The following is a 23,519-nucleotide window of genomic DNA, read 5'->3' as shown; positions in this document are numbered from 1 at the left end:
ATTTCTAGACAGACTTTCATTATCTTGAATAATACTTTGATTGATAAACAAGTTTGCTACACAACTCTTTATGCTCATCTTTAACTTTTTCTTAAATTCTTGGAAGGACAATTACTAAGTTAAAAGTGTAAACTACTTTAAAGTTTTGGTTCCACTTTTTCATTTGCTTGTCCAAAAAGATTGTCTGATTTATATTCCAATCACAGTGTAGAAGGCCAGTCTTCTTTTACTTCAGGCTTTTTGTCTCCTTGCTTTAATCGTTTTTCTGTTTCAATGCATTGTAAACTCTGATTTCAAGCACATTCTTCCTCAAACAAGATTTGATAATTTATTCACTCTCTTTGATGTTTCGGCTGTTTCTTCTTACTAACCTCTACAAGTCAAAACTCCCTGGTTTAACAGGGGGTTGAAACTTCTTCACCTGCCGGCTGTCTCATACTCCTAGTTTCATCAACTTCTTTTATTATTCTTCCCCATGAAGTCACATTCACTACATTATAGATTGTTTTTCTTTCCTCCAACAAGAGTTTTCAACCTCAAAACTGATCCTTAAACTAATCCTCCATCAGCATGATTTCCTGATTCTTTTTCTTGTGCCCTCTTTAATTTCTTTCCCTAAAGGCTGCTCGGCACTTATCATAGCTCATATGTTAAACAAATGGTAATTTATCTCAAGATTCACATCTATTTTTGTATTGGTTTGTGAAATGCGTTTTTCTAGTGTTTCACCTGTGTGTTGTTTGCATGTTAAAACTGCAGGTTTGGGGAGGGAGGAGGGAGGAGGGTTCAGGATGGGGAACACATGTATACCTGTGGCAGATTCATTTTGATATTTGGCAAATCTAATACAGTTATGTAAAGTTTAAAAATAAAATAAAATTAAAAAAAAAAAAAAAAAAAAAAAAATAAAACTGCAGGTTTGTGGCAGAGGTTTGTTCTCCCAGCAGTGTCAAATCTAATGTGCTTCACTCACCAGACACTCAGTTAATTAGAACTGGCTGGCTGACAGGTTTTCTTTTTTAAGATGAACTGTGAAGCATTTAGCAGCTTTTAAAATACACTAGGTTTTTTTTTTTTGCATACTCCTCCCCATCCCCTGCAAAATGATTTCATAGAAATTGGTTATTTCTTAAAGAACATACAACTGTTAGAGTTAGTAGTGTTTTTGCATAATGACCAGTATGAGCATTCTACCTGGTAGGTTCCCAGAATTTAGATCCTTAATTGTTCTGCTTCTTTTATCTTTTTCATTCATTGAGTCTTTTTACAGGGTTTACTCCAGCTTTTTACCGTCTTCCAGAATGAAGTTGGCATGGGTAATAAAAATGTATGCAAAGTCCGTAAGAAGCAGTTTTGGGCACCTTGTGTGCATGGCCTCAAAACTTTTAGCCCATCTTTTTATTCCACTATCTTCCCAGTTATAACCGAAAGAACCTGTGAACCTGTATCGTCCACTTTCTGCTCTGAGGTTTCTCTGCCATCTCCTGAAGTATGTTTGTGAACCTACTCAGCAGTTCAGATAAGCAAAACCTGAATGTCGGGGCTGCTTTAACACCCCGCAAGGCAACCTTTCACTCAGGAACACTATCCTGAGGGACTCTATGTATAGACTGCTCAGAGAGCCCCTACCAGAATTGAGTTCATTCCCAAATGAAGAAATAAAGGTAAGAATGGACAAGATCAAACAGCTATGGAGAGGACGTTGTTAAATAGAGCTTCATATGCGGCTTGGTATATGAAGTACATAACTGACCATGTTGGCATGTGGATGATGTTGTGGAGTTAAGTTGTTTACTTCCTAAAAATAATGGCTCCAATAATAATTAAAGACAAAGTGTAGTTCCATTTGCCAGTAGAAGACCACACCTTTCTTGAGTCGTGAAAGGAAGTTCTGATTGCAAACAAAGAATGATGAATTGTCTGGAAGTTTTCTCTGAAAGCGATTTCAAAGTCCCTGATTCTTGGATATGGTAAAGGTATTAAGCTTCTGTGGTCGAGAGCACTGAACCTGGTGCTGGGGGAATACAAGGATGTATAAGATACAGTCTTTACATCAGCCAAACTGGGGAGCTAAAATACCTGTACCTCTATAAATACTTGAAAGACTATTGGCTGCTATTAGATGGGTTCACTAACAGAATTTATAACATTTGAGCCTACTTTAAAGGATGTGAAGGATTGGCCAAATCCATAATCTGCCTGTGTACTGTGCTTAGTCACTCAGTCGTGTCTGACTCTTTGCAACCCCATGGACTGTAGCCCGTCCATGGGGATTCTCCAGGCAAGAATACTGGAGTTGGTTGCCATGTCCTCCTTCGCGGGATCTTCCTAACAACCCAGGGGTCAAACCCAGGTCTCCCACATTGCAGGTGGTTTCTTTACTCTCTGAGCCACCAGGAAAGCCCAAGAATACTGGAGCGGGTAGCCTGTCCCTTCTCCGGGGGAACTTCCCAACCTAGGAATCAAACTGGGGTCTCCTACATTGCAGGCAGATTCTTTACCAGCTAAGCCTCCAGGGAAGCCCATATTCTGCCTACTTTCACTCAAAGTTATTGTGAAGACACAGAATGTTAGCAACCTAAATTGCTGAGAAAAGCATTAAGTAACACACAAATGCAAGACTCAAGATTGTAACAAAGTAGTATTTCTGGAACAGTTAGTTTAGGACTTAAATTTCCAGTAGCACTTACCAATGATGAAAGAATAGATAAGTAATCCTATTTTTTTATTTTGTTTTTCACTTCACTTTTAGAACTCGTGAAAGTTTAAAATTTGAGCTGCTCTTTGTGTGATTACTTGTGCAATAGTTAGTCTCAGTTATTATGAACACCTGTTTTTTATTGCGATATAATTGACTTATTAGTTTCACATGTACAATAGAATGATTCAGTATTTGTGTATATTGTGAAATGATCACCACAGTAAGGTCTAGTTAATCACACATCATTATGCATATTTTTCTCTTGATGAAAACGTTTAAAATCTGTTTTATCAACTTTCAACGATGCAATGCAGCATTATTAACTGTGGTCACCATGCTGCACATTATAACCCCAGGACTTATTTTATAAGTGGAGGTTTGGTATCTTTTGGCTACTTTCACCCATTTTGCTCACCACTGGCAACCACCAATCTGTTCTCTGTATCTGTGAGTTTGGTTTTTGTGTTTTTATTTTTCACACGTGAGATCGTGTGGTATTTTTATGACAGCCAGCCTACTTTTTAGCATAGGTTTTTGCTAGAATGTAAGGTTTTAACTGACGTTGAATACACTGAGAGAATCACCTCAGTATAAAGGTGATTTCTTGAAATATCTTGAAAGAAGCTAAATTTTGCTAGACTTGTTTCTTTCCGTTCTTCTTAAAAATCTTTCCCAGTGGAAAGAACTCTCTGTAGTAGTCCCTGAGTGTCCACAGAGGATTAGTTCCAGGACCCTCTCAGATGCCAAAATCCAAGTCACTCAAGCTGCATATAAAAAGGTGTAGTATTTACCTATAACTTATGTATGTGCTTTAAATCATCTGTAGATCACTTATAATACCTAATATAATGTAAATGCTATGTAAATAGTTGTTGATACAAATATAAATCCTATGTAAACAGTTGCTGGCATGGCAGATTCAAGTTTTGCTTTATGGAATTTTCTGAATTTTTTTTTAACTTGTAAAAATTGAAGTATAGTTAACACACAACATTATGTTAGTTTCAGGTGTCCAACATAGTCATTTGACAATTAAATGTATTACAAAATGATCCCCACAGTAAGTCCAGTAACCATGTGACCACACAAAATTATTACAGTGTTATCTGCTACAGTCATGCTCTGAGATAATGCAGATTTGGTTCCAGACCACTGAAATAAAGCTAATATTGCAATAAAGTGAACCATACAATTTTTTTTTGGTTTCTGAGTGCATATAAAAGTTATTATAGTCTATTAAGTATACAGTAGCATTATGTCTAAAAAAAGTACAGTGTACATACCCTTTATTAAAAAAATGTTGTTCAACTGCTCAGTCGTGTCTGACTCTTTGTGACCCCATGGACTGCAGCACCCAGGCTTCCCTGTCCTTCACCATCTCCTGGAGCTTGCTCAAACTCATGTCCATTGATTGAGTCGGTGATGCCGTCCAACCATCTCTTCTTCTGTCGTCCCCTTCTCCTCCTGCCTTCAATCTTTCCCAGCATCAGGATCTTTTCTAATGAGTTGGCTTTTTGCATCAGGTGGCCAAAGTACTGGAGCTTCAGCTTCAGCATCAGTCCTTCAAATGAATATTCAGTATTCATTTCCTTCAGAATTGACTGGTTTTATCTTCTCACAGTCCAACAAACTCTCAAGAGTCTTCTCCAACACCACAGTTCAAAAGCATCAGTTCTTCAGTGCTCAGCCTTATTTATGGTCCAACTCTCACATCGATACATGACTACTGGAAAAACCATAGCTTTGACTAAATGGACCTTTGTTGGCAAAGTAATTTAAAAATACTGTATTGCTAAAAATTGCTGACCACTATCGTACAATGTAGGGCTGCCACAAACCTTCAATTTGTTAAAAAAAAAAAAAAGGTCAATAAATGATAGCACAGTAAAACAAGGAATGCCTATATATTCCTTATGTTGTATAGTACATCTCCGTGATTTATTTATCACTTGAAGTTTGCACCTCTTAATCCCCTTTACCTATTTCACCTAACCTCCCACTCTGTCTCTTCCACCTCTCTATATCCATGAGTTTGTTTTTCTCTTCTTTGGTTTGTTCATTTGTTTTTTAGATTCCACATGTAAATGAGATCACATAGTATTCGTCTTTCTCTGTCTAATTTATTTCACTTAGCGTAATACCATTTTGCTGCAATTGGCAAAATTTTATTCTTTTTCACGACTGAGTTATATTCCTTTGCACATATATACCACATCTTCTTTTATCCATTCTTCTATCAATGAACTTCTGGTTTACTTCCATATCTTGGCTATGCTTCCCTGGTGGCTCCGATGGTAGAGTCTGCCTGCAATGCAGATGACCTAGGTTTGATCCCATGGACAGAGGAGCTTGGCAGGCTACAGTGGATGGGGTTGCAAAGAGTCGGACACAGCCGAGTGACTCACACACACGCAAATACACAAGATAGGCTGCTGGAACTGTCCCTATGGTTGTGTGGAATTTGTCCGTGATCCAACAGACATTTAGGTTGCTTCCATATCTTGGCCATAGTAAATAGTACTGCACTGAACATAGGGCTGTTTTTGAGTTAGTGGGTTTTTTCTCCCCTTGGTTAAATACTCAGAAGTGGCATTTCTAGATTGTTTGGTAGCTTTTTAATAGTATTTTTAAATTAATTTATTGTTTTGTCTTTGGCTGCGCTGGGTGTTCATTGTTGGGTACAAGCTTTTCTCTAATTGCAGCAAAGAGGGGGCGACTCTCTCGTTGAGGTGCACAGGCTTCTCACTGCGGTGGCTTCACTGGTTGTGGAGCATGGGCTCTAGGCATTTGGGCTTCAGTAGGTGCAGCACACACACTTAATTGCCCTGTGGCATGTGGGATCTTCATGGACCAGGGATGGAACCCATGTCCCCTGCATTGCAAGGTGGACTGTTAACCACTGGACCACCAGGAAGCCTAGTGGCTCTATTTTTAATTTTAAAGGACCCTTCATGTTTTCCACAGTGAGTACACCAACTTACACTTCAGTAGTGCTCAAGGGTTCCCTTTTCTCCATATTCTCACCAACAGTTGTTATTTGTTGTCTTTTTGACGACAGCCATTCTGACAGGTGTGAGGTGATAGCTCATGGTGATTTTGATTTGCATTTTCCTGATGATTAGTGACTTTGAGCAGCTTTTCATGTGTCTGTTAGCCAGCCATCTGTATGTCTTCTTTGGAGAAATGTCCATTCAGGTTCTCTGCCCATTTTTTAAATGGATTTTTAAAAAATTGAATTGTACGACTTCTTTATATACTTTGGATAATAACCCCTTATCGGATCCACCATTTACAAATATGTTCTCCTGTTTAGTAGGTTGTCTTTTTGTTTTGTTGATGGTTTCCTTTGCTGTGCAAAAGCTTTCTACTTTGATGTAGTTTTATTTGTGCTTTTGTTTCCCTGGCCTGAGGAGACAGGGCCAAAAAAATATTGCTAAGATCAGTGTCAGAGACCATACTGACTGTGTTTTCTCCTAGGGGTTTTATGGTCTCAGGCCTTAAAGTCTGTAATCCATTTTGAGTTCATTATTGTATATGATGTAAGACAACGGTCCTCTTCCTGTGGGCATGCTGGTGCTGGGGCTGGCCGTAAGGCCTCGTTGCCACTGTTGCAAATGTTCTGGTATGACCCCTAGGGTGAGACCCACTGTGGGGCTATGCTGGTGCCCACCAAGGGTGCCTAGTCAGGCTGGCAAGTTTGTGGGCCACGTTGGAGGGGCCCTGGTGCTGGCCGAGGGCACTCACCCAGACTGGTGGGGCAGGTTTCTTTCCATATGTTTTCCACCTGCAGCTGATTGAATCCACAGATTTGGAACCTGTAGCTACAGAGGGCCGGAGAAGGCAATGGCACCCCACTCCAGTACTCTTGCCTGGAAAATCCCATGGACGGAGGAGCCTGGTAGGCTGCAGTCCATGAGGTCGCTAAGAGTCAGACACTACTGAGCGACTTCACTTCCACTTTTCACTTTCATGCACTGGAGAAGGAAATGGCAACCCACTCCAGTGTTCTTGCCTGGAAAATCCCAGGGACGGGGGAGCCTGGTGGGCTGCTGTCTGTGGGGTCGCACAGAAGCGACTTAGCAGCAGCAGCAGCAGCAGATACAGAGGGCTGACTGTCCATGAAATGATACTGCTTTAGAAATGAAATGCCAAAATGTAACTCCACTTTAGTAAAAAATATTGGCTCTGTTCCAAGACCTACATCACGTTTTTAATTAGAAGAGTATATCAGTGGACACAGTGGGAAGAAAATGTGTGGTTTGCTTTCAGTAAAACTGAGTACACCAATACTTTTTCGTGTGCGTTATAGAATTATTTCCTGTACTTCATAGGTATTTCCAAGGGAAAAAAATCAAAGACACGTGTTACACTGAATAGTAAGGTAGTATGAATTTTGAAATAGTTATTCTGCAGTATGTTTCTTCATTTTCCATTGTCAGGAGAAAATTGTTATTAATCTCTAGAATTAAGTATGTTATACTAATGTGCTGAGTCCTTTTACATTTTTCGGAGTAATTGTATTTGTTCTGCACTAGCTAGCTGGCTGGCAGAGAAAATGAGCGGTGTTTGGTGATATTTTAAAGTTGCAATTTCATCAGCAACCGATTTAGAGGATCTAAATTTAAATTTGGAAATGAAGTGTTGTATGCTATATTTGGCTGCTCTGAAGACTGAAATATAGCTTTTCCCACCACTTCCCAGTGGGTTTTTCCTGAGAGTCAGTTGTCGTTCTTCTGGCAATTTTTTTTTCATCCTAAATTGTGCTAACCTTTAGAAGGAAAACTACAAAAGTTACCCTCAAAAAAACATATTTTAAAGATAATGTTTTTAATTATGGGAATTAAAAAAATATGTAAATGTGTCTTCACCTTATTCTGCGCCCATACCCCAGAGGCAATACTGTTTAACAATTTCTCTTATTTTAGTTTTCTAGTAATTGTGAATATAATTGTAAATAATATATCAGATCAGATCAGTTGCTCAGTCGTGTCCGACTCTTTGCAACCCCATGAATTGCAGCACGCCAGGCCTCCCTGTCCATCACCAACTCCCGGAGTTCACTCAGACTCACGTCCATCGAGTCAGTGATGCCATCCAGCCATCTCATCCTCTGTCGTCCCCTTCTCCTCTTGCCCCCAATCCCTCCCAGCATCAGAGTCTTTTCCAATGAGTCAACTCTTCGCATAAGGTGGCCAGTTACTGGAGTTTCAGCTTTAGCATCATTCCTTCCAAAGAAATCCCAGGGCTGATCTCCTTTAGAATGGACTGGTTAGATCTCCTTGCAGTCCAACGGACTCTCAAGTCTTCTCCAACACCACAGTTCAAAAGCATCAATTCTTCGGTGCTCAGCCTTATTCACAGTCCAACTCTCACATCCATACATGACCACAGGAAAAACCATAGCTTTGACTAGACGAACCTTTGTTGGCAAAGTAATGTCTCTGCTTTTGAATATGCTGTCTAGGTTGGTCATAACTTTCCTTGCAAGGAGTAAGCGTCTTTTAATTTCATGGCTGCAATCACCATCAGCAGTGATTTTGGAGCCCCAAAAAATAAAGTCTGACAGTGTTTCCACTGTTTCCCCATCTATTTCCCATGAAGTGATGGGATCGGATGCCATGATCTTCGTTTTCTGAATGTTGAGCTTTAAGCCAACTTTTTCACTCTCCACTTTCACCTTCATCAAGAGGCTTTTGAGTTCCTCTTCACTTTGTGCCATAAGGGTGGTGTCATCTGCATATATGAGGTTATTGATATATCCCTTCATTTATTTTATCAACTTTAGACCCTCTACGTATGATGTAGGACTGCACTGTAAGGAGATGCCAAAACTCTTGGCATTCTCAAGAGATGTGTTTTAAGAATTTAAGAACTCAGTTCTTCTGAGTCATACATGCTGCTCTATTACTTAATTTCTCCCTTGAAGTTCTACTTGACTTTAACTGTGATTCTTAGCTGGAAGGGAGAAAAGTGTGCTATGGCCTCAGTCCAGCAGAAGAATGTATCAGAATCTTTGGGAAGATCTTTTTCAGATGTCTTCCTTCCTACCTCTTAAGGGAAGCTTGCTTACTTGGTTGAAAGTCATTGTGTATAATTTTGGGTGTCACTAGTTGAGAGTTTATTACGCAGATAGTCCAGAAGCATGAAAAAAAGTTCAGAATAATATATAGATATATTATTTATATATAATAGAAAATATATTTTATATATGTATATATATATATATACACACACACACACACACATACATTTATGTGTGTGTGTGTATATATATATAAAGGCCAAGGTATTTTAGTGGTAAATAGTTCTTTGTTCAGACGGAGGCATCATTGTTTTAGATCTCTTCATTTTCTGTTTCTCCTATTATTCCATTATTAACCCTAGCAGAGGGCTTTCCTTTTTATTTGCTTCACAAGAGTTCCTGCCTAAGCATTAATGAGCAGAGAACAAGAAAGCAAAGCAGAGATGTGGATGCTACAGCATGGTAGGGCTTCCTGCTCTGATGAGTTACGAGCTTCTGAATTCTAGACAAGGGTGAGTCAGATTATCCCCAGTAGAATTACTATCACTGGGCCTTCCAGGTTCAGTGGAATAGTTGAAACTCTGAGCTCTCACTCCTTAAATGCCAGTCCACATCTTTTATACCTTTAAACCTGATGGAAAACTCTTAAAAGTCTGTGATTTTGTGTATTTGGCATCTTGACTTGGTACAGTGGAGTCTACAGATGACAACGGCAGTGACGAGGACGTGTTTGCGTAAAGAGCTGGTTCCACAGTACTCTTGAGTTCTCACTACAGCACCTAAGGGGAAGTGAAAAACCTAAGTTGAGAAATACTAATGGAGTTCTCTGTTTTATCTGCAGACAGCAGCTGAATATGTAAAATCTCGACTCCCAGAGGCCCTTAAGCAGCATCTTCAAGACTACGAGAAAGACAAAGAAAATAGTGTATTGTCTTACCAGACCATTCTTGAACAGCAGATTCTATCAATTGACCGAGAAATGCTAGAAAAATTGACTGTATCCTATGATGAAGCAGGTATGTTGGTCTTTAATACATACACGCACACGCATGCACACATACAATGCTTTCTTCTAAAGAAATTTTTTTTTAGATTTTGGTTACATTTAGGTCCTTTTCTTTGATAGAAGAAGAAAGACAGACTGGATTCAAAGTTATATAACATGGATTAGCAGTAAGTTTCATCTCTGAAGTTTTAGTATCAAAGACTTTAATCAAGAGATTTCTAAAAATGGCTCTTAAATATCAAATTCCGTTAAAATTTTTTACTCTTTTTTTAAATGGAATTTTTCTGGCCTTTTATCAGCAATATGCTTCTACTGATTTAATCTTTTAAAGTGTCTCTTCAATTTTAGATGTGAGCTGAAAACTTTTACATCCAATAATCCAAGAAGTGTTAGTTGCTTCAAGTATTATTTTTTAATTTCAGAAATTTTCTTTTCTGAAGAGGTATCATTTTTGCCCCTGAAGTTTCAAGTTGAACTTGACTTTCTTTTCCTTTAGCTCCTCAGATGAATCCTAGTCCGTAACACCACATTGGACACTTTGGTTTACTGCCTTCTGTAAGTTCATATTATCCAAAAGAGCTTTTTAATGAAGGAACTTATTAGTGAAGGCCTGGATTGACCTCCCTTGTAATACCATTTTATCTATTACATGGTCTGTCAGCTAAAACCTAATTGTAATGAAACCAGTGCCATATTACTTGGAATTATTAAAGTCTTTAATAAAACTAAACTTATTCAGGAGAAATATCTTGATTAAAATGATCATACCACCTCTGCATCCCACCCTCCCACAAAATGGATTAAGAAGTATGGAAAAATAGGTTTCTAATGGTCAAACACTAGTAGTATTAATCCCCTTTTTAATGCCAGCATCTTCTGTTTTTATTTCTACAAAGGAATTGTTATTATGCATCTTATTTTCTTTCACATGATCTAAACAGTGTCAGTGCTGACATTCTTAACATTTGACTTCAAGCTTAAATAACAAACAGAAGAGCAAACCTTAAAAAATTTTTTTCTGCACATGCCTAACCACCGACGCACCTTTTGTGGTGATTAAGCTGTCCACATTTTCCTTCAAACCTCTAACCTGTTTATATTCACAGGGTAGATCCACATGTCTAGGCTTGCCCAGGACATCACTACTCTCTCTGATTCTTCTTTGCTTTATTGATTGTGTGAAAGACATGGTGACTTTCTTCTGCCTGTTGGGCTTTTGGTTATTTAGCCTCTGTATTTGTCTTGTTTTTAACATTCTTCTCTTTGGAATGCTCAGTCATCTCCTCTCTCAGCCTCTTGGAGTAACGTAAGGCTATGTACCTTGCCCTGTCAGAATAATTTTTAAAGTTTCAAGATTCTCAGAGATTATAGAACTCAGACAGTCCATCTGCTTCCTGTCCCCGTAACCATTTTTTAAATTTTATTTGAAGTATAGATGATTTAAATATTGTATTAATTTCTGCTGTACAGCAAAGTGATTATGTTATATGTGTATATATATTCTTTTTCATATTCATTTCCATTATGGTTTATCACAGGAAATTGATTATAGTACCTAGTGCTACATAGTAGGACATTGTTTATCTATCTCTATATATACTAGTTTGCATCAACTATTTCCAAACTCTCAGTTCATTCAACCCCTTCTTCCTCCCCCTTGGCAACCACAAGTCTGTTCTCCAAGTCTGTAAGTCTGTTTCTGTTTCATAAATAGGTTCATTTGTGTCATATTTTAGATTCCACACATATGTGATATCATATGCTATTTGTCTTTTTCTGACTTACTTCATTTAGTATGATAATCTCTAGGTCCATTAATGTTGCTAAAATGGCATTGTTTTGTTTTTTTATGGCTGAGTAACATTGCATTGTGTGTGTGTGTGTGTGTGTGTGTATATATGTATACCACATCTTTATCCATTCATCTGACAGTGGACATTTAGGTTGTTTCCATGTCTTGGCCACTGTAAATGGTGCTGCTATGAATACTGAGGTGCATCTGTATTTTCAAATTATAGTTTTGTTTGGGTAGGTATATGCCCAGGAGTGGGACTGCTGGATCATATGGCATCTCTGTTTTTTTTGGGGGGAGGGGCACCTCCACACTTTTCCACAGTGGCTGTGCCAATTTACATTCCCACCAGCAGTATAAAAGGATTCCCTTTTTGCCACATCCTCTCCAGCATTAGCATCTTTTCACCTGTCTATTGGCTATCTTTATGTCTTCTTTGGAGAAATGTCTGTTTAGGTCTTCTGCACAGTTTTCAATTTAGTTGCTTAGGTTTTTTTGTTATTGAATTATGTGAACTGTTTATCTGTTTTAGAAATTAAGCCCTCACTGGTCACATCATTTGCAAATATTTTCTCCCAGTCCATAGGTTGTCTTTTTGTTCTGTTTATAGTTTCCTTTACTGTGCAAAGGTTTATAAGCTTGATTAGGTTCCATTTGTTTATTTTTGCTTATATTTCTATTGCCTTGGAACACTGACCTAAGAAAACATTGGTACAATTTATGTCAGAGAATGTTTTGCCTGTGTTCTCCTCAAAGAGTTTTACGCTGTCATGTCTTATATTTCATTAAGCCATTTTAAATTTATTTTTGTGTATGGTGAAAGGATGTGTTCTAACCTCATTGATTTACATGTGACTGTCCCACCCTCCCAACACCACTTGAACAGACTGTCCTTTCTGCATTGTATATTCTTGCCTCATTTGTCAAAGATTAATTGTCCATAAGTGTGTGGGTTGATATTTGGGCTTTCTCTTCTGTTACATTGATCCATATGTCTGTTTTTGTGCCAATATCATGCAGTTTTGATTACTGTAGCTTTGTAGTATTGTCTGAAGTCTGGGAGGGTTATGCCTCCTGCTTCTCCCCACCCTCCACCTTAAGGATTGCTTTGGTAATTCTGGGTCTTATGCATCCATATAAATTTTAGGATTGCCCATTACCATTCTATAATGAGAAAACTGAGACTTGTCTAAAGTAACACAGTTAGTTATAGAGCTGGAATTCCAGTCTCCTAACTACTAAACAAGCTGGGCTGTCACCATATTCGTGCAGGTTGTCACTCACTCCGTTGGCATTTGTGGAATGCATAGCAATATGCTTGACAGTTGTAAGAAAGAGGGACAAGCATAGAAAGGGCAGAAAGGAATCGAGATGTAGAAAACAGAGACCTTACATAATGAAATCTAGCTAAAACATAGACTTATGTTTTATGTTTATGTTAAAACATAGATTTATGGCTTCTAGCGAAAAATTCCTGACCATTTGGAATATGTACACTCTATAATATCCATAATCTGTTAAAGTTAAGCTGAGGGTATGTGGAGAAAAGGAGCAGTGAAAGTGGCTATTCATTTTATTAAAACCTTTTCATGGGAAGGTAATTTTAATGGCTGCATAATGTTCTATTCTTTGAAATTGCTACTCACTAAGCATTTCTTATGTTGGACGATTATGGTGTTTTTTGGTTTTGCTATTATGAATAATGCTGCAATGAATATAAACATTTGTCTACATTTCATATTACTCTAGGGAACAGACTTTCAGAAACATGAATTTAGAATTAGAAGGTAGGGGAGGGGATGATGCTTAGAGCAGAGCCTCAGAGCAGCAAGGAATAAGAGCAAAAAGTAAATCCATAAAAAGTAGTCATCATATGGCACTACACTCTAATTCAAATCAGCATTCACAAACCCTGCATTATAGAGCTGACATCATTGGTCTGCTTGACAGTGACCTTCATTCACAGAGAAAAGGTTCAATAATGTTAATTATATTCTGTATATAAAAATAGGAATTGTATGAATATAAACCATTTTAGATTTTCATCTGGTTGGTTTATTTTTAAGTCAGACTGTTATAGGAATAAAGATTTTTGTGGTATAATTGAAAGAGTTCTTGGAGCCAGAAGACCCAGATTCTGTTCCTAGCTCTGCTGCCAACCAGGTATGTGACCTTGATTAAGTCACCAAACCTCCCTAAAGCCTATTTCCCTAGAAATGGAAGGTGTGAACAGGATCTCATAGATGTCTTCCGTTTCTAAAACTGTGATTCTGGTCTCTTGACATCGAAAACTCAGGTAGCCATGGTTTCTGGAAGTTGCAGGTAGCTGCTTCATGAATCTTCTGCCTGCTCATTTGCCTTTCTCCTCTCTTCACAGATATCCCATGTAATTTGTTTAAAAACTGACTAGAAGACAACTGTCACTTAGCTTTTTTGGCATGTGCACATGAATTTGCTCAGGCATGCTTTTTTTGGTAAGATAGGGAGTGAGACTGTATGAGTGAGACAAAACCAGATTTTGGGAGGAAAGGTTCTGAGCCATCATTCATGGATTCTTGTTAAGACTGCTTAGATTTTTAAAATATTTATTTATTTATTTTAATTGGAGGCTAATTACAATATTGTATTAGTTTTGCCATACATTGACATAAATCAGCCACAGGTGTACATGTGTTCCCCATCCTGAACCCCGCTCCCACCTCCCTCCCCATCCCATCCCTCAGGGTCATCCCAGTGCACCAGCTCTGAGCACCCTGTCTCATGCATCGAACCTGGACTTGCGATCTGTTTCACATATGATAATATACATGTTTCAGTGCTATTCTCTCAAATCATCCCACCCTCGCCTTCTCCCACAGAGTCCAAAAGTCTATTCTTTACATTTTTATCTCTTGCTGTCTCATATATAAGGTCATTGTTACCATCTTTCTAAATTCCATATATATGCATTAATATACTGTATTGGTGTTTTTCTTTCTGACTTACTTCACTCTGTATAATAGGCTCCAGTTTCATCCACCTCATTAGAACTGATTAAAATGCATTCTTTTTAATAGCTGAGTAATATTCCATTGTGTATATGTACCGCAACTTTCTCATCCATTCGTCTGCTGATGGACATCTAGGTTGCTTCCATGTCCTGGCTATTGTAAACAGTACTGAGATGAACATTGGGGTACATGTGTCTCTTTCAATTCTGATCTCCTTGGTGTGTATGCCCAGCAGTGGGATTGCTGGGTTGTATGGCAGTTCTATTTCCAGTTTTTTTAAGGAATCTCCACACTGTTCTCCATAGTGGCTGTACTAGTTTGCATTCCCACCAACAGTGTAAGAGGGTTCCCTTTTCTCTGCCACCTCCTCAGCATTTATTGTTTGTAGACTTTTTGATAAGACTGCTTAGATTTTTTTTTATTGGCACTTATTAATACTAAGCAAAATCTAGCATGAGAAGATATGGTTAGCTTTTGATCCGTTAATGTTTTTATTTGAAGGGAGGTACAAGTTCATACACATTTCAATAGATTGGATTTAGCAGAGAGAAATTTCCAAGGAAAAGAGCTGCATGATTTGAAGGGATCAAAATAGCATTCCACAGTGTCTCAGAGAGCATCATTAACCTAAGTATTTAGTGTATTTATCATAGTGGGCAATAGTGGTAAAGAACCTACTTGCCAACGCAGGAGACATAAGAGATGTGGGTTCGATCCCTGGGTCAGGAAGATCCCCTGAAGGAGGGCATGGCAACCCACTCAGTATTCTTGCCTGGAGAATCCCATGGACAGAGAAGTCTGGTGGGATACAGTCTATAGGGTTGCAGAGAGTCAGACACGACTGAAGCGATTTAACACTCACAGAGTGGGCAAAAGTTGAAGGGTTGAAATAGCCCGAGAGGGAATTTTTTTTCCTCATTATTTACTTTTATGCTTATATGTTATTCATGTCTCTCTTTGTTGTTCAGTCATTCAGTCATGTCCGACTCTTTGTGACCCATGGACTGTAGCATGCCAGGCTTCTCTGTCCTTCATTATCTCCCAGAGTTTGCTCAATCTCATGTCCACTGAATCAATGAAGCCATGCAACCATCTCATCCTCTGTTACCCCCTGCTCCTCCTGCTCTCAATCTTCCCCAGCATCAGCGTCTTTCCTAGTGAGTTGACTCTTCACATCAGGTGACCAAAGTATTGGAGCTTCAGTTTCAGCATCAGTCCTTCCAATGAATATTCAGGGTTGATTTCCTTTAGGATTGACTGGTTTGATCTCCAAGGGACTCTCAAGAGTCTTCTCCAACACCACAGTTCAAAAGCATCAATTCTTTGGTTCTCAACTTTCTTAATGGTCAAACTCTCACATCTGTACATGACTACTGAAAAAATCATAGCTTTGATGAGAAGGGCCTTTGTCAACAAAGAAATATCCCTGCTTTCTAATATGCTGTCTAAGTTTGTCATAGCTTTTCTTCCAAGGAGCAAGCATCTTTTAATTTTATGGCTGCAATCACCATCTGCAGTGATTTTGGAGCCCAAGAAAAGAAAGTCTGTCACTGTTTCCATTTTTTCCCCATCTATTTGCCATGAAGTGATGGGACCAGATGCCATGATCTTCGTTTTGTGAATGTTGAGTTTAAAGCCAGCTTTTTCACTCTCCTCTTTCACTTTCATCAAGAGGCTTTTTTGTTCCTCTTTACTTTCTGCCATTAGGGTGGGATCCTCTGCATGTCTGAGGTTATTGATAAATTCTCCCAGCAACCTTGATTCCAGCTTGTGCTTCATTCAGCCTGGCATTTTGCATAATGTACTCTTCATGTAAGTTAGATAAGCAGAGTGACAATATACAGCTTTGACATACTCCTTTCCCAATTTTGAACTAGTCCATCATTCCATGTCTGATTCTAACTGTTGCTTCTTGATCTGCATACAGATTTCTCAGGAGGCAGGTCAGGTGGTCTGGTATTCCCATCTCTTTAAGAATTTTCCACAGTTTGTTTTGATCCACACAATCAAAAGCTTTAGTGTAGTCAGTGAAGCATAAGTAGATGTTTTGCTAGAATCCCCTTGCTTTTTCTGTGATCCAGCAGGTGTTGTCAATTTGATCTCTGGTTCCTCTGCCTTTTCTAAATCCAGCTTGTACATCTGGAAGTTCTCAGTTCATATACTGATGACGCTTATTTTGGAGAATTTCGAGCATGACCTTGCTAGCAAGTGAGATGAGTACAATTGTGTGGTAGTTTGAATATTCTTTGGGACTAGAATGAAAACTGACCTTTTGCAGTCCTGTGGCCACTGCTGCATTTTCCAAATTTGCTAGCATATTGAGTGCAGCACTTTCACAGCATCATCTTTTAGGATTTGAAATAGCTCAGTTGGAGTTCTATCACTTCCACTTTGTTCATAGTGATGCTTCCTAAGGCCCACTTGACTTCACACTCCAAGTGTGGCTCTCCAAGTGTGGCACACTGTTTGGCTCTAGGTGAGTGATCACACCACCCTGATTATCCAGGTCATGTCTCTCTGCTGCTGCTAAGTCGCTTCAGTCGTGTCCGACTCTGAGTGACCCCATAGACGGCAGCCCATCAGGCTCCCCCATCCCTGGGATTCTCCAGGCAAGAACACTGGAGTGGGTTGCCTTTTCCTTCTCCAATGCAGAAAAGTGAAAAGTGAAAGTGAAGTCGCTCAGTTGTGTCCAACTCCTAGCGACCCCATGGACTGCAGCCTACCAGGCTCCTCCGTCCATGGGATTTTCCAGGCAAGAGTACTGGAGTGGGTTGCCAATGCCTTCTCCTCATGTCTCTCTAAGTAACCTCAAATTTTTTATAATTTTTTTCTAAAGTTTGGGCATGAATTAATAATCTACACATTCCCTTGTTAAGGATAAAGTAGTGTGACTTATAATGCCTTGTGTTTGAGGGAATTGTGAGAATAGGTCCATTTATTTGAGAATGATACTCTTTGCACACTCAAGAACCCCAAGACATGCGAAACAGAAGTAGAAAGCACCTCCTTTTCCCTCTGGGAAGAGCTGAGTCTGCCTGTAAGTGGGTGGACTGTCCAGCAGTGGAATCTTGTTTTGGGTCTGGAAACATTTGTCTAAATTGATGCTTTGATCTCTTTCTCAGAGTTAAACCTAAGACTGGCGAAGGTTTTATCTGTTCCTACAGTCCACTAGAAACCTAGACAGCTTTCCAAGGAGCACATCTGTCTACCACGTAGAAAGAGCACTTACAGGTAAAAAATGGGCCAGACAGTGCAGATGAGGTAGGGAAAGAACTCAGTCAGCTGTTCACTGTGTTCATCTGGGCATCAGTTCAGGCTGGGGGCCCACAGATCCATTGACAAGTGTCAGGCAGTCACATACAACTTTCCCAGAGGAAGTAAGGAAGGAGGAACAGCATGAAGCTGTCCTTTGCTTGGTGATTGCCTGATGCGGTCCTCCAGTAGGAGTTCCTGAGAGCTGTGCCCCAGCAAAGCTACCTGCCATGAAGACACACCAAGTACTGTAATGTACTTTTTTAAGAAATAGCTTTTTAAAAGCGTGGCGAATGTGCTGTAAGAAATTTAGGAAGTAGCTGGAGGGGTCCCTCCTATCAAGCTTATTTTCTTCTTAATATAGATGGTACCTAAAAGTTATATCTCTGATTTAATTGAACCATTACTGTCAGAGTAATCAGTGATCTCAAAAGGAAAGCCATTTACCGTCATGGAGAAAAAAATTGAACACACATTGAGAAACCAAACCCAGGAAAGAGATTGTGAAATATTTCGGGCCCTCCAAGTTTTCCAAGAACATAAAAAATGCAGTAAAAGGCCTTTGCAGGAAGTTCTTTACTCTAATAAACACAGTGAATTTCTCAGTATGTTTCTCAAACACGTCCTAAGGGAAAAGGTGGCTTTAGGTTTCCTTAATTTATGTCTTCAATCAGAACCTTATTTCCAAGCTCAGAAGACATTCTCACCAGAGGCTTTGTCAGGATTTGGAAGGAAGAGAAAAACAGGGAAACTTAAGAAAAATGTTGTAAAGGAAAATTTCATATTGGTTGTGTAACCTCTGATACAAACTTCTAAATTTCTGTAAAAAGTTATATATGTTCACTTTTTCCATTTTGAGAGTAATATAAATATGTTTTAGAACATTTTTAAACTATGAAAAAATAGAAAAGGAAAAGATTAGCTCTAATTCTACCACCGAAACATAATGACCATCTTTTAGTATATTTATTTCTAGTCATTTTTCTTTGCTGTGTTTTAATAATTTGTGCCCCATTTGATACCTTTTATTCAGTTGACAATGAAATATAATTGCATTTTTCAGTGCTCTAACAAGCTACTCATAAAAGTAATTGATAAAGACTGCATAATATCCTACTGAATGGATTTGCCACAGTTACCATCCCCATAACCTTTGAACATTTTCAGCATGGCCCCTCTCTTTTATTCCTGTTTTAGTTCTTGTCACCATGTAGAATCCCTGAATTTGGAGGTCTCTTTCTTACTTGAAAAGATGAGAATGGTAGTATGACTAACAAAAACGTGATGAAGACTTTGTAAGGCAGCCAATTGTTAGTCATACAGCAGTGGGAGCAGGGAACGAAAATAGCTAGTTAAAATCTATTTATAAACTGAATTTTTTTATAGCCAATAATACCAGTCTTTTTAACCAAGATGATTTGAATTTCATATAATTCTTATATTTTCCCATCATAGCATGGATTTTAAAGGCCAAAAGATAAAGGGCGAAGGAATAGCAACTAAACAGAGTGACTTTGCTATCTATAAACTAGGGGACTATCTGCCATGGCTGTTGGGAAGGATCCAAATGCATGATTCACCAGCGCTGGGATTGGTTTCCATCTTTGTGGCAAGACATTGCACCTATCTCTGCTTGGTTTCATTTACCGTAAAAAAAAAAAAAAGAAGGACAATGGATTGGATATTTCCTTATGGCTCTCCCAGCTTTAACAGTGTGTGATTTTTTGTCTTCAGTTCATTTAACATTCACTGGTTCATTTATTTCTTTACTCTGTAAACACTGACTAAGTGCCCAGGAACCAGGCACCATGCCTGCCACTGGGAATGCCCAGATGACCACATGGCCCTTCCCTCCAGGTGTGTGTGCACGCGTGCACATTTGTGTGGGGGCGGGAGGCCAGAGACGCAGTGGTGGGAACAGATAACTACAGTGCGGTGCACTTGGTGCTACGGTGCGTGCTCAGGGGATGGTGATGGGTAGAGGAGGAGGGAACTGGGATTGGGAGAGTTCTTAAATAAATCAGAAAGTGGTAAGAGAACCTGTAAGTCTCTTGAACTGTTCATCTTGAACTATAACATCAGTTGCATGTTTTAAAGGCAGGTTTATTGTGAGTGATGCTTTTTTTTTCTTTGCTCAGTAACCGTGGTTATGTATCAGCACCTTATACAGACCTATTCTTTTGAAAATAAATGTTTTAAAATTGACGTACAGTTGATTTACAATGTTGTGTTTCTGGTGTACAGCAAGGTAGTTCTTTTATAGTTTATAATATTAATAATCTTTTCCATTGTAGTTTATTATAAGATACTGCATATAGTGCCCCATTCTATACAGCAGGGCTTTTTTATTTTATGTATAGTAGTATATATATATTAATCTCAAACTCCTAATTTATCCTTCCCTTCCCTTTCCCCTTTGGTAACCATAAATTTGTTTTCTACATTTGTGAGTCTCTTTCTGTTTAGCAAATGAGTTCATTTATACTTTTTTTTTTAACTCATAGATAAGCAGTATCACATGATATTTGTCTTTGTCTGGCTTACTTCAGTTAGTATGATAATCTCTAGGTCCATCCATGTTGCTGCAAATGGCGTTATTTCATTCTTTTTATAGCTGAATAATATTCCATTGTATATGTATACCACATCTTCGTTATCCATTCATCTGTTGATGGACACTGAAGTTGCTTCCATGTCTTGGCTATTGTAAAGATTGCTGCTATGACCACTGGGGTACCTGTTTCTTTTCAAATTGGAGTTTTCTCCAGATATATGTCCAGCAGTGGGATTGCTGGATCATATGGTAACTCTATTTTAAGTTTTTTAAGGAACCTCCATACTGTTCTCAATAGTAGCTGTACCAATTTACATTCCTACCAATAATGTAGGAGTTTTCTTCACATCCTCTCCAGCATTTATTATTTGTAGACTTTTTAATAATGGTCATTCTGACTGGTATGAGATAGTACCTCACTGTAGTTTTGATTTGTATTTCTCTGATTATTAGTGGGGTTGAGCATCTTTTCATGTGCCTATTGGCCATCTATCAGAGAAGGCAATGGCACCCCACTCCAGTACTCTTGCCTAGAAAATCCCATGGCTGGAGGAGTCTGGTGGGCTCTCGTCTGTGGGGTTGCACAGAGTTGGACATGACTGAAGTGACTTAGCAGCAGCAGCATTGGCCATCTATACAGACCTATTCTTAACCTTTGCTGTAACATCACCTTCCACATTCTATGTCACTCTCCAACTAGTTTTAGTTTATATTAATTCAGTTCAGTCGTTCAGTTGTGTCCAACTCTTTGCTACCCCATGGACTACAGCATGCCAGGCTCCCCTGTCTATCACCAGCTCCCAGAGCTTGCTCAAACTCATGTCCGTCAAGTCGGTGATGCCATCCAGCCATCTCATCCTCTGTCGTCCCCTTCTCCTCCTACCTTCAATCTTTCCCAGCATCAGGATCTTTTCAAATGAGTCAATTATTCTCATAAGGTGGCCAAAGTATTGGAGTTTCAGCTTCAGCATCAGTCCTTCCAATGAATATTCAGGACTGATTTCCATTAGGATGGATTGGTTGGATCTCCTTGCAGTCCAAGGGACTCTCAAGAGTCTTCTCCAACACCACAGTTCAAAAGCATCCATTCTTTGGCGCTCTGCTTTATTTATAGTCCAACTCTCATATCCATACATGACTACAGGAAAAACCATAGCTTTGACTAGATGGACCTTTGTTGACAAAGTAATGTCTCTGCTTTTTAATATGCTGTCTAGGTTGGTCATAACTTAATTAGCTTATATTAATATACTTATCAGCATCACCTGTTTTCTTATGAGGTCTCACCCCTACCCCTTAAAAAAAGTGATAATTCAGACTAAATTTTATAAGCACAATATGATGGGAAGTTATTTTGTTTTTAAATCACATTTTTCCAACTTCATCTTATCTTTAATAAAAGGCCTCATATGCACTTTGAGAATACATTGATCCAAGTTTTGCAGTGGGCAAACAAAATGTTAAATTTTAGAGAACTTTGCTGAGAATACTGGAAACTACAGGCTAACACTGAGATTTAGAATCAAGATGTGCCGCCTCTGGTGATGAACACATTTGACTGGAGCTGTGTTTATCTTCCTAATCAAGTTGTCATTGTTTGTCACAAAGGAAGTAATGTTACTACCTGCTCTGAAGTAGTATTTGATTACGAGGCCCGGAGAAAATGTGTTTACTTCAAAGAAAATAATTGTACCAGGTGGTCACCATTTAGACTGCATTGACCAGCTAGAGGCTGGGTGTCGATGCCATCTGTATCTTTTCCTTTCTGTACCATGGGAGTTTGGTAACCGAGCTTCTGTGAGGCCTTGTTGGAATGCTTGTAATAAATCTTAATGAACTCCAAGTTAATCGTAAGATTTTCAGTATGAAGGGAACGATAGGTGGTTTTTAAAGCACTGGAATTTCTCATGTACTGTGACCGTCCATTTGTAGTGGTGAGAAGTAAGGAAAATGTATCCTCTGGCTGACTTTCAAATTCAGAAGATCTGTAATTGGAGGCAGCTGGACTGCCATTTAATGTCATTTTGCAAGAATGTTAAGTTCAATCTTGGTGAGCTGCTGGATACTCTGACATCTCATCTGGTAAATTGCCTCCTGAACGGTGTTGTTTTTAAGCCACCTTCTAGTGCCCAGAGGAATACTCTCTGTGTTTCTTGTTTTGTTAATGTCCTTGTCACAAGGCTGTGTGGCTGAGGCCATCTCTGAGGGTGGTTTGATGGAGTTTCTGTAGTATAGACTCTCAGGAAGCACCTGAATGTACTCTTGTAGTTCTGCAGTCAGTCAAAGGAAATGATATCAGCTACAGAGAAATCCCTAGGACCATCACTGTTCATTCAACACAAACATTTATTGTGTGCCAGGTTCTGGCTAAGTGCTGAGAATCTAAGAAATGGGGCAGGACAGTCGAGTTAGAGGTCTTTTCCTTTTGAATTTATTGCTCATCTTGAGTACTGTCTCTATAAATCTTTCCTCTAAGAGGTGCTTCAAAATGTCACCTTAGCTGGCTTCTTCCTTCTCTGAGCCAGGGCCTTCTGTTCCTTTTATCTCAATCCTTCTTATTAAAGGAAGTGACACAAATCACATGTCTGTTATTTATATCCTGGAGAATCCCAGGGACGGGGGAGCCTGGTGGGCTGCCGTCTCTGGGGTCGCACAGAATCGGACACGACTGAGGTGACTTAGCAGCAGCAGCAGCAGCTTCCTGAAAGTAGGATTTGCCATACATGCAGAAGTAATGTTAAAATAAAAACAGAGGATCAAAGACAAAAACCAGGAAGGAAACAAATGCACTAACCATAAAGAAAAGACAAAATGAAACAGTTTTTCCATGGAGACAACTCCTAAAGCTGAAGTTTGTGGAGCCTTTACCACAAGGTACCTTGTACTTTGGACATTGAGCAACATTGTCTCAGCTTGAGTTTCCCCAGAGCAGAGGCTGAAACAAAAGGCAAGAGTAAAAGTGTTGGTCGCTCAGTCCTGTCTGACTCTGTGTGACCCCATACACTGTAGCCTGCAAGGCTCCTCTGTCCATGGATTTCTCCAGGCAAGAATACTGGAGTGGGTAGCCATGCCCTCCTCCAGGGGATCTTCCTGACCCAGGGATCAAGCCTAGATCTCCTGCATTGCAGGTGGACTCTTTACTGTGTGTGTCACAATTTAAGAATGTAACCGAAGGGGCAGGAGTGTGAGCCCTTGGGAGTGA

At 39.2% G+C, this 23,519-nt stretch overlaps 1 protein-coding gene across 5 annotated transcripts in view; it reads left to right on the top strand.

Annotated features, from left to right (window-relative positions):
- Nucleotides 1–23,519, top strand: part of PPM1L (protein phosphatase, Mg2+/Mn2+ dependent 1L) — a 330,127-nt gene that overhangs the window by 226,196 nt on the left and 80,412 nt on the right. For 4 of the 5 annotated variants that reach the window (XM_055569180.1, XM_055569182.1, XM_055569184.1 and 1 more), the window contains exon 2: nucleotides 9,565–9,739. In XM_055569180.1, the coding sequence (XP_055425155.1) occupies nucleotides 9,565–9,739 (175 nt within the window). Of the gene's footprint in view, nucleotides 1–1,413; nucleotides 1,665–9,564; nucleotides 9,740–23,519 lie in introns of those variants that run through there. The other variant, XM_055569181.1, reaches the window with a different exon arrangement.

This window comes from Bubalus kerabau, chromosome 2 (genome assembly GCF_029407905.1).
Source record: "Bubalus kerabau isolate K-KA32 ecotype Philippines breed swamp buffalo chromosome 2, PCC_UOA_SB_1v2, whole genome shotgun sequence".
NCBI classification, from domain to species: domain Eukaryota; kingdom Metazoa; phylum Chordata; class Mammalia; order Artiodactyla; family Bovidae; genus Bubalus; species Bubalus kerabau.
This window is presented reverse-complemented; position numbering and strand designations above follow the sequence as displayed.